Raw genomic sequence first — 12,277 nt, forward strand, 5'->3', positions numbered from 1 at the left:
AGCCAAACAGCAAATTTCGCACCTTCGCCGCTCATAACATTGTAAATATATATATTTATAAACAAAATTAAAAACCAAAATTCAAACCTTTTTCGCAAATAATCCAATAAAAATAATTATAATTTATGTGAAAATAAATTATAAAACCGGTAACACTTATAGAATCCTGAATGAAGGTAATCGAAGAATTTGTTACAATTTTTTTTTTTTTTTTTTTTTTTTGGCGCATCAACATCTGAGGTTATTAGCGCCCGGAGCTTTTTTCAGTGCACTGCCGGCCTCCGGACAGTGTTCTCTCGTTACAGACAACACTGTCCATCACCGGACAGTGAGCTGTAAGAAGCTCCTAAGAAGAGAAAATCTAAGGGTCAGCTGCTGGATTCGAACCCGGGACCTCCGCGTGGGAGTCCAGTATGCTAACCTCATAGCTAATCCCTTCCCTCTAATTTGTTACAATAATCAGAGTATTATTTTACTTGTCAAGACAGCGGTTATCATGCTGTGAAACTTGTGCCGTTTATTTAAATCGTATGGTCGTTTGGTAATTCAAAATTATTAGAAAAAAAATGAAGTCTTTAAAGAACGAAGTACTAGTTATTCTTTATATTTTTTCGTTTCCAAAGAAAATAAGACATATTTCCAGAACTTGAATTTTATCTTCAGAGACTTTTTTTGAAGTGTCGCATCCATTAGGCCCTAAAACCTTTTCTAGAACAACTAATAACAGTGGCTGTGAATAATTTGTCATTAATTCTAAGAATTTTCAACTTTATAATTACAAGATGTGGTCAGTTGGAATGCCTTGCAAAACTCTACTGAAATAGAAGAAAATAGTGCACATAGTTTAGAAATATCAAATTTAAAAAAAGAAAAATAAAAGAAAGTAGTATTGTGTACCGTGGTGTATTTTTCGATCGATACCACCCGCAGATGCTGCTCTCTTCTTGCTACCTGACCCATCAAGTTCTCTTTCAGAAGATCTCCTAGTTAGTGGTCCTCCAGGTGAAGCGGCTGTTGTTAGAGATAAGGTCATTACATTCGTTGTAGAAGTTGCTCTGAAATTACAATGAATATTGCATAAGTAGTTGTAAATTACTATAGTTAAGATTAAGAATTAACTTTGCAAATTGAAAACTATTGAATTTTTGTATTTAATTTTTTGAGATTAGATCAAGCAATTGTCTTATTTAGAATACGGAGTAATTTTATTTTTTCTTGTTGTAAAGAATTTGCTTTATGACTTTTTCTTCAAAGAGAAGTATGATGAACACATAGTAGGGACACATGGTCGGACAATTGCCAACATAATTTTACTTAAAGTAATAATATTAAAATGAGGAATCGCTAGTTTTACAATAGCTGTTTCAGAGAACTGTCCTTAGTCTCAGAATGGGTATCAGGGAATTTCGGGTTTATTTATTTATTTTGTGTAGCAAATATCATAATCAGGAGATAAGTTAATTTATTAACTAAGAGCTGAAGAATGCAGAAGAACGTTTGCCCGGTCTGTATTCTTTGTTTCTAAACAATAAGAACAGTTTAATGATTTAGTTATCCACAACATGATAAATGATAACACAAAAGGATTTTGCAGTCATTAAAATAAACAAGTTTTATGGTGCACCTTCAGATTTGAGGATGTCAGAGACATCACTAACTAAGTTGCCGGACTGTTGTAGATTGAATAACTGATAATTTATTTAAATAACCAAATTATGCAAATTAAATTGGCCTATTGACGAAGAGATTAAAATTTCTTTAAAACATGTCGAATAAAAAGGCTTCAATTAGAAGAAATTACCTCCTAGAAGCCCAATAAGAACTGCCTGTATCTCCAGGTTCGAGCATACGTGGAGTTGAACTTCCAAAAGCGAATACTATCGAACTTCGTTCATTTTTTCTTTTAGATTCGATTCGAGCTTCCCGCTCCTGAAATTTAGTTCAAATAATTATTAATGGCTAACTAAAAATTTTTTGCATAAACTTTCAATGCTTTCCAAAATATTGAATGCAACTTAAAGAGAGAGGGGTTAAGTTTAATTGAATAAAACCAGACCTGATTCTTTCTGAGAATAGCTTCCCTACGATCTCTTTCAGCCTCCCAGATTTGCCTTTTCCGCTCCTCAACTTGATGCCTTCGATCCGTGTCTCTCATCCTCAGCTCCTCCAACCTACGCCTACGCTCTTCCTCCTTTTGCTCACGAAATTTCTGAGCTGCCAGCGCCTGAAAAAATAAAATAAAATGAGAGATAAATAAATATTTGTTGAAATAATACAGTGTCAGACGCTAATACAATGTCAAGGCTTCACGTAAGAAATATGATCCATTGCGGAGATAATACTTTGTTGGATACACAATCAGGTGACTGTAATGGCGACCTGCTACCGTTGCCTTTTTTTGTCTGAATTTGATTATTTGTATCTTTTCAGTAATTAATTAGTGTGGATTTTTGACGAGTTATATATTTCTTTAATTTTCCGATAGTTTCTTTGACCTGTGGTCTTAGGGTTGTTGATGTTGAACCTACGATGGAGTTCAGTGGCGTAGACAGCCAAGGATTTATTTTCCTTTATGTTGCTCATATTTCTGACTTATTGGTAATTATTAATTACAAATGTGGCAAAGTCTGTGCAGTGCACTTAACTGAGCAGTGTTCAAGTAAATTCTGCCCACTAAGTTAAAGTTTCCGTTTCTGAAAGGCCTGTTGTATAAAAGATAGAGATCTATTTTACTTTTTTCAGCGTTGGTCACAATGACTTGCCGACCTTTTCATCTCTGTAACGGAAGTGAAGCAGTGGATTCTAAACGAACACCGGAAGCAAAGTCATTTGTTCTGATTGGATTGGAATTATTCACAAATGTGTGTTTAATATTCATATAAACTAAATTCAAATATAGGCCCGACTAGGGCGACTCTGTTTACTTTTAGCAAATCTCGGATCCACCCGTTAGACCAATTGTTGAGGGGAAATGGCACCCTAGCTTACCAATTCATAAGCAGTCACCTGCTTTCACTGCCAATCAGTCTAATGAAACTACGCACTACTAAGTAGAAGAATGTTGCGCCAATCTTAGCTCCAGGTCTTCTGAAAGGATCTCTCTTGCCGAAGATGTTGCGTCCAGTAAATTGAACGAACTCTCAAAGTTTAGGCTAAACAAAGAGAGACTTGGCCGTTCATTAACTGCTAATAGTAACTTAGTAAACGATAATTTACCGTCATACATTAGTTTTTAGCTGGGCGATTCTTTTTAACTCTTCTGCATCCCCATAAAAAGTGAAGGATGGACAGGAAACAAAGAGCATTCTTTGCTGGCGTTCATCTTCTAACGGGAGCCGTCCGGTTATGCAATCTACTTTAGACTTGAGTTCAGGAATCATGACCTCATTGAAGATTTCCCAGTCTAACAGTGGATGGTGATGGGTACCAAGTATTTCGGTTTAGTATACTACAAACTCCTACCTCATCACCACATACTTGCACTACATGCCTGGATCACTGTACAGGCTAGCAGAGCATCAACTATAAAACTAAGCAACTTATGTCCAAAAATCTTAAGTCCATTACTGCTAGAAAATTAACACTTTAGTTTCAGCAAACTTAAAAATACTTTCTAAGAGAGAAAAAATTAAGCCACTCACCTGCTGCTTAAGCTCATCCAATTTTCTTTGTCGATCTTCATTTTGTTTTTCCCGAAGAATTCTAAGTCTTTCTTCCCGATCGAGTTGACCCTCTTTACCTGTACATATTATACAAAATATTTTTTACTTATATTAATATTTAAAAGAGAATAATGTGAATGAGATGAAGGTGATTTGATAAAAGATTAGTAGAACACACACTTACACTATTAATTGATTGTTAATTAAAGACTACTCAAAATCATGCTGAACTAAATTATCTGCTCAATACCTTCAAACTGTAAGTCAAGTTTAAATTATTCATATGAGACAAGACGTTGTACATGTATCTTCTTAAAAACAGGAAAAAAAGGACTATTGGCTTATTTTATGTTTTCAATTCTTTCCCAACATTTCGACAAGCCAGATAATTTCATGGGTTATAAAATATATTAAGTAGAAAATAACCTTCTAAGGTATCTTTAAAACCAGAGCATTTACTTGGTAGTACATACTCCGGCTTAAAGTATTTTATAATATCCTAAAGAAGACAAGGCTAAACTTGGCGAAACGTCAGGAAACAATAAAAAGCAAAAGAGATATGATTTTACATCAACCCCCTCTCCTAAATAAATAATGATGGCCAACTAATTTTCAAGAAGTTATTTAATTCGTTTATTTTAAAACAGGTCAAAAGCATGCGCAGTATTTACTTAAAATGGCTATTTATTGTAATAGTAATTTACAGTTTTATTCTTTTACAACTAATAAAAAAAATACTATATAATCCTAAAAAACTATGGTGTGCAGCACCTCACTAGTGCCTAAATTTCTAAACTAAATTCTGCTGGTGATCCAGAACTATTCAATAAATATACAAATAATACTTTTATTCAAATAACTTTCAAAGCTTTGCACTGTACTATGTGGTGATTAATATCTATGATCTTTAATGTGCTGGCTATTTTGTCTTATGGAGTTCGGATGATAAACAAATCTGCAAGGCTAAAGAAAGATTAGATTATATATTAGACGGACTAAATTACATCGAATTGCTTCATTAGGTAAAAAGAAGAAAAAAAAGCATGTGCATATTTTTCACAGATGTGATTTGTTGTTATTATGTAAATTTCTGTTTGCATCTATGGATGAGCTTGTTCACAAAACCATCAATGTGGAACCCCAGTTTCTTTCTAGTACAAAATAGATCGGCAGTGCTCATTTGTCTTCTGGGGTATAATGCGTGTTAGCTAATAAAATCATAAAGATAGATCTGATGTATGCCTAATCTTATCAAATAAGTACGCTATGTACAATATTGGTGCATCCTTCGTGCTTCGACACAGCATCAATGCTGTTCCTTTTAATGCTTCTATTACAAAGTTGGAGAATGCAACGTTCGCTGAACGTTCTAAAGCCACGTTAGCCAATCAGTACTGTTCTCATGTTACATTGTCCATCGTAAACCAATTGCAAGCTAAATAATTGAATCAACCTCCCATTTTTCTTTTTTTCTTTGTCAGTTGTAGCTCATTTAAGTGAGTAAACTTTATATTATTACTCTTTTATTAAAATGACCTGGCTTTTAATGACACTTAGTCCATTAAGCTCAAGTCTGCTTACTTCTGAGTAATTACTAAAAGACTACGTGCCTCGTAGAGAAAGATATACACAAAATTTCCATATTTTCGGTGACTTTGCCACAACAAAGAAGTTGAATGTTCAAAGAAACCCAAAAATTATCTTATATTGATTAACGAGTGACGGAAATTTTCACCTTTTTTCAACAAAATTTTGAAAGCGAGAGGAAAACGATATTTCTTCAGCACTTTAGAAAGGTTGGCATGAAAAATCAAATCCCTCTTATAAATATAAATTAATGTGTATGTTAATAAGGATGTCAAACATAAAACCAACAAAACAAAAATCAAAAATTAATGACTCCTTTGTTGAGAGACACAAGTTAGAGGTCATCATTTAAATACAAACAAAACTCTTTTTTAATAAATTGATTACAATGTGCCAAAGTGCCACCATCGAAGTTAAAGAACGCAATTTGTTTATTCATTAGAAAAACCAAACTACGAGGGTCGTTAGAAAAGTGCGTGCAAAAATAAAAACTACTTAATTTTTTGGGGTAAACCTTTTTTATTTTTCAACATAGTCTCCTTTTAGGCTTATACACTTCGTCCAACGCTGCTCTAGTTTGTTGATCCCTTCCGAATAATAGGATTTGTCCAAGTCTGAAAAATAGCCATTCGTTTCTGCAATCACCTCCTCGTTTGAATAAAATCTTTTTCCCGCCAGCCATTTCTTCATATTGGGGAACAAATAGTAGTCCGAGGGAGCCAAGTCTGGAGAATAGGGGGGATGTGAAACGAGTTGGAACCCTATTTCCATTAATTTTGCGACCACAACTGCTGAGGTGTGAGCTGGTGCGTTGTCGTGATGGAAAAGGACTTTTTTGTGGGCCAATCGTGGGCGTTTTTCTAGCAGCTCGGTTTTCAAACGGTCCAATAACGATGAATAATATGCACCTGTAATAGTTTTACCCTTTTCCAGATAGTCGATGAGGATTATTCCTTGCGAATCCCAAAGACAGTCGCCATAATCTTTCCGGCCGAAGGAACGGTCTTCGCCTTTTTTGGCGCAGATTCTCCCTTGGTAACCCATTGTTTAGATTGTTCTTTGGTCTCAGGAGTGTAGAGGTGTATCCATGTTTCATCCACAGTGACGAAACGACGGTTAAAGTCCTGCGGATTCTTCTGGAACAGCTGCAAACCGTCCTTGCAACACTTCACACGATTTCGTTTTTGGTCAAGCGTGAGCAATCGCGGCACCCATATTGCGGATAGCTTTGTCATGTCCAAATGTTGATGCAAAATATTATGTACCCGTTCATTCGAGATGCCCACAGCACTAGCAATCTCACGCACCTTCACTCTTCTGTCATCCATCACCATATCATGGATTTTATCAATGATTTCTGGAGTAGTAACCTCAACAGGGCGTCCAGAACGTTCAGCGTCACTTGTGTCCATATGGCCACTCCGAAAATTTTGAAACCACTTATAAACTGTTCTAATCGAAGGTGCAGAGTCACCATAATGTTTATCAAGCTTCTCTTTAGTCTTCTGAGGCGTTTTGCCTTTCATAAAGTAGTGTTTAATCAACACACGAAATTCTTTTTCGTCCATTTTTTGAAAATCACTCGACTTCCTCGATTCAAACGAATGCCAAACACAAAGAAATAGACCGATCTGGCTGAAACTTGGCGTGTGTTCTTCCAAGAGATGCTACTAACTAAACATAACCTCGATACGCGCCAGTGGTGCTATCTCTCTGACTTTGCACGGACTTTTCAAACGACCCTCGTATATATTCATTTACAGCAGTCATTTAGGTAACTGGGATACATGCTTCAATCAGATAAACTGTGTACAGAATAGTGAACTTCCAGATATTAGTGGAGGTACAACTTGTGTGTTATTAGCTAGCCAAAAATACCAATACTAAACAAAAGTTTGTAAGCAGATGCAATATGATTGTAAAATTTTTAAGCAAATCGACCACTTTATGTTTTTGACTTGAAAAAAGGTTTAAGATCATAATAAAATAAACACAAATAAAATTTCCATTTAACATCATCACTACATTACAAGTTTTCTTTTGTAACTGTGTGTGTGACTTATTACTACTGCAATAGAAAATCTTTTGTACACTATGGCGACTACTTGGCGTTCTACACTGCAGATCTAAGAAGAAGCGATCTAACGCAATTTGAGATTCTAAATTGTGGCCCTGTAAATGTTGAAAATCAGGAAAATATCCAGTTTGAGAGTTTATGATATCAATTTCCTGATTTGTTTCGAAAAGTTGAAGCATTATATTAACTTTACAGCTAGCAATTTGGTAGAAAATACTATAAATTATCGGAGTTAATTTTATTTTAGCTAAATCTTCGTTTTCAAAGTCAAATATGGGATGGAGTCAACATGATTGCATTTACCTTTTATTGCCAGTGAGAAAAAGGGAAAAGATTTATTAGAGAAACCATTAATGGGGAAAAAAGTTCATTGCTCGTCTAATTATGACCCGAAATTTAATGTTTGAGCTCTTCTTAAATTTTACTAAAATCATTTATTGTGCTCTAAGCAGTAAAAATCCCTGTAAATGAAACAGAGAACATTTCTATCATTCTAGAAAGTGCAAAATTTACGGTTTTTAAAGAAAAGAGGCACACGTTATGTAGGATAAGTAGCTACATTGATGCGGCTGTTCCCAAAAAAAATTTCAACTATTTATCACGAAAAACTGAAAATAGGTCCTCATTTCCGCCAGATTTAACAGGTTGCAGCTTTCCAAGACTTTTCCTTTTCGAAGACAGATCCGTTTCAAACATACGAATTCAACTTTTTTGATACTTTCTGTGAAAATTAATTTTGTAAACATTTTTCACGTTCGCAGAAGTTCTATTAATGGGGAAACTGGTCCAAGTTTTTATAATTTATTCGCCGGAGAACATTGAAGAAATCTTCAATCCATTCCTGAAGACCTCTATCAAACTTCACTCATAAAACTAAGTTTATTTTACATATTGAGCTCATGCCGTTTTAGTATATAATAACGTCATGTAATAAAAGGTTCCTTATTCAATAATAATTTGATATGTTGAATAGAAGATAATCAATTAATCTGACACTATTAACTGAAGCAATCGTTGAATGCGAGACGTAGAATCTAAGATTCAATCTAATCTAATTTTCCTGTGATGTGCATTTAATATTTTCTTAAACTATTTCCAAAAAATATGTATATATCTAGCAAAACATAAGTATTTTTAATAGATCATAACGTAGGAAATGTGTTTTATTTTATCCATTAGTTAAAAATATACATTCTATTTATTCACAAACTTATCCATATGGAATTAATGTTAATTTTGGTCGTTTTTACTTATATTTGCCGATATCTAGTAATCCATAGAGCCAAAGAATGCCAGAATAGAATGTGCGATTTCCATGTAGCAATTTGGGTCATCTCGTTGCTCACTGGTTGGTACCAACCAGGTGGTTAGGCAACCTGGTGGTTGGCAGATCAAAAAATCCAGTAAAAAACGAATAACATGTTATTATCACACCTGAAACTAAGAAAAATAGTAGCCAACCGAGACATTTCTTCATCAGAATCAATGCAAATGATCCGACAGTTTACAAGGTTGAAATATAGATCAGGGTATACCGGTCGATCAAGTAGGGAGAGGGATCCACCTTGAAAGGCCTAAGTACCATCTTCCGTGGCCAATACTTGCCTGGTAATCAGTAAAATCAATCCTGGTAATGCAGAAGTAATCCTGGTGCATCGACATCCGGCCAAAGAGGAAGTTAGTCAGACTGTATTAATGAACCAACAGAGGTGAAACAGAGTGAGTGGTAGACAACAGACCATCACCAATCATAATGTCAGTTAATGAAGAGAATCAATTTAAGCACGAGGTTCACATATCTCTTTGAGATTTAGTTGGTGTGCGATCACATCAAGACTTTACACTCACCGAACAGAACACAGGTACTCTTTGAGCGCCTGGAGTAAACCTGTGTAAATCAAGATGCCCTAAGAGTAGTGTGACTGGATTACTCACTAATCTTTCAAATCGGCACTTAGCCTAATAATTACAACTGCCTAGAAAGTTCAACAACGTCCAGGCTCACTCACCAGGCTATAACTGTTTTGCCCTTTTAGGTAATATGTGATATGAGAAAATTCAACCCTTGAAGTAGTGGACAAGTAATATTCATTGAAACTGTTATTATTAGAATAATCTTAGAATATTCAGATCAACTACAAAAACGAGTCAATTCACAAGTTGATTTTATACTTTTTCTTAACAACATTTCGTACGTTACAACCCGTTAATGAACAAAATATGAACAAGTTCCTTTCAACACCTTAAATTAGTGTCCTTCAAAAACACTCAAACAAAAACAAATACAATCTAAAACTAAGTATTATTCTAGTAGTGATCACAGACACATATTATTATTATGCAAGAGCACACGCTAAATCCCAGTTCCCAGTGAGATCCCTTCACAATAACAAAACTTTTATATTCGAAATATAGCGCAGAGCTTCTGTGGCGTACTTTTTAATGGACAATACCTTCTATTGAGTTGTGGTCAGCGTACCAATGATGTTGTCCGCCAGCAGAGCCAGCGGTTCCCGGCTGCTGAGTCGAACAGCTTCCTGTAGGAACATAGAAAACATAACAAATACTCTCTGCTAAAATTGATGTTTTTTTTTTTTGTTTTTTTTATCGCTGTCATTTATTATTGTAACCTGAAATGTAGCGAAGAATTGGCAATCCAGTTTAAAAAATGGAAATTCTCAAAAAAAGTTCCCAAAATTATTAATTATAAAAGTGAAGCAATAAAATGGGAACATAGAAGCTACCATTACTTTACTATCAACAAAGAGTTACAAAAAGCCCATAGAAAACTTAAAATAAGAACGTGAAGTTTAAGACAACTCATCACTGGACCAATGATGCTTATCAAGTTAACAGATTCTCTTAAGTACTGTTAGCTATATCCACAGCAATAGCTTTTATTTTTAGCATGACATTCACGGATGTCATTTATATCTGCAGTTATGTTTTTTTCGTACTGTTCCAATATTTTCGCTCTTGAATGGAACCAAAAACAGAGAAGTCTTCATACACAGAATACGATAAGAAACTTGGATTAAAAAAAGAAGCTAAAGTTGATCTGAAGATTTAGAAACCAAAACCGGTATAGTACTGCTTACGGAGAAGAAGTTTTCAGTAGCTGAAAAAGATTACCATAAATGGTTTCCAAGATTCAAGAGACATAAGAAGCCAACTGGTAGATGGTCTAAAGTTCGAGGCAGACAGGTTTCTCAAACTCAATCTGAAAATTGAACTCCTTTTTTTTTACATTTAAATAATTTTGAATATTTCATTTTATTAACATTTGTTTAATGTAAAAACGCAATAACATATCAGTTATAAATTGTAAGTAAAACACACTGCTTTGAAATAAAATTTAAGCTATTTCGGTTAGGTTAGGTATCTGAGATTTCGTAAAAGCAACTCATAATTGACGATGCAGAATTTCGAAATAGAAATTATTACATTTACTTCAAATTTCAAATAATAAAATTGTAGAACTCACACAACAAATCAACCAATAAGAAATGTAATAAACCAAAAAAAAATAGTATTAAAAAAAAATTAAAAATGGTTAGAGAAAACTGGCAATTAATGGAATCCCGTGTGCACAGAAGACACATGATTCACTGTAATTTTTACCATCAAATTGATGCTGCAAAGAACGATGGCGGACGGTCTGGGTAGAATGACGTTGCAAGGCAGACATATCTGAGGATGAATCTGGTGCGATACCCCACCAATCTAATCCATTTAATTTTATTATTCAATCTCAAATGAAATATAAATTTATAAGTTCTTTGCATAGTTCTATTTTAAAATTAATAATTCCAAACAATAAATATATACACCAAAATATAATATTTCATCAACAATCGTTCATTTCACTCACTAATTTATTAGTGAAATAGTTTTTTGTAGGTATGTACTAAGGTAAAAGTAAAGGATGAAACAATCAACTACCTTGTTTAACAGTGGCTGGCTTTCCGTTCTGCTTAGGGTCGACAGGAGTGGCACCCGCTGTAAATGAAACACAATATATATTAGTTATGATCATAAGACATCCTTATTTTTAAGCATAATTTTGGAAGAAAGAATCGTAACAGAATTATAACTAATAAAATCAGAGTTTTTGCCACGGGGGAACTTGCTTTCATTTCATGGTTACTCCCCGTAAAACCATCATAGAATCACTCACAAGTCTATCTCCGATTTATAAGGGAAATACGAACTTACATCTCTTCCATTAATCTCAAAGAAATGGTATAAAATCAATTTTTTGTTTTATTTTACTTTATACACATTCGCTTTCTATTTCGTTAGGTCTGTGCAATTTAACAAAGATTGAGAGCAAAATGTTTACTCTCGCCATTCTCACTGATTGTTTTCAGAGAAACTCACGAATGTCGATACAATGACAGCTCCTTACCATCATTTACAACAGTCTTTCTGATTTCAAGCACGTTCAAAGTTCTAATTTCAAGCACTTGCTTCCAGAGAAATATAACGAATTTAAAATGAGAAACATTGTTTGTTTGCTTTTAGCTCAAGATATTTTTACGACTTACTTCCAACTGACAGCTGGTCGTCTTGAGAAACTTTAACTTGATAAGCCGAACTAAGTTCGCAAAATAACACAATTGTATCGTCTAGTTATTTCTTCTTCTGAGTGTTTAAGCAAGCCGACACTTAGATCTGAATATAAAGTAATAACTCTTTGTTGCAATTGCTTAATGCTTTTAACTTTGTCAGGATTTTTTCAGAAATTAGATTTCAGCTATTTGAAGAAAATTATATTTTCATTATGAAGCTTATGTCACCATGTTTTACTGTTTCTCCAGATAAACGATACAATAATTTCTAAAGGGATAAAAAGTCTACAGATTCAACTAATCAAAATATATGATAATTCAAGTGCCAAATTTGATAGATCCCCCTACAACATAATTATAAAATGAGAAAACAAAAAAAT

At 34.2% G+C, this 12,277-nt stretch overlaps 1 protein-coding gene across 45 annotated transcripts in view; it reads right to left on the reverse strand.

Moving 5' to 3' along the window:
* LOC141454744 (uncharacterized) overlaps positions 1-12,277 on the reverse strand; it is a 405,562-nt gene that overhangs the window by 29,439 nt on the left and 363,846 nt on the right. For 17 of the 45 annotated variants that reach the window (XM_074129370.1, XM_074129376.1, XM_074129350.1 and 14 more), the window contains 7 exons: positions 11,269-11,325; positions 10,948-11,049; positions 9,780-9,863; positions 3,642-3,739; positions 2,057-2,224; positions 1,802-1,929; positions 898-1,055 (listed from right to left, as the gene is read on the reverse strand). In XM_074129370.1, coding sequence (XP_073985471.1) covers positions 898-1,055; positions 1,802-1,929; positions 2,057-2,224; positions 3,642-3,739; positions 9,780-9,863; positions 10,948-11,049; positions 11,269-11,325 — 795 coding nt within the window. The remainder of the gene's footprint in view (positions 1-897; positions 1,056-1,801; positions 1,930-2,056; positions 2,225-3,641; positions 3,740-9,779; positions 9,864-10,947; positions 11,050-11,268; positions 11,326-12,277) is intronic. The other 28 variants (XM_074129573.1, XM_074129531.1, XM_074129546.1 and 25 more) reach the window with 2 other exon arrangements.

This window comes from Rhodnius prolixus, unplaced genomic scaffold, assembly GCF_049639745.1.
Source record: "Rhodnius prolixus isolate KJV_2025 unplaced genomic scaffold, Rpr scaffold_1, whole genome shotgun sequence".
Lineage (NCBI taxonomy): Eukaryota > Metazoa > Arthropoda > Insecta > Hemiptera > Reduviidae > Rhodnius > Rhodnius prolixus.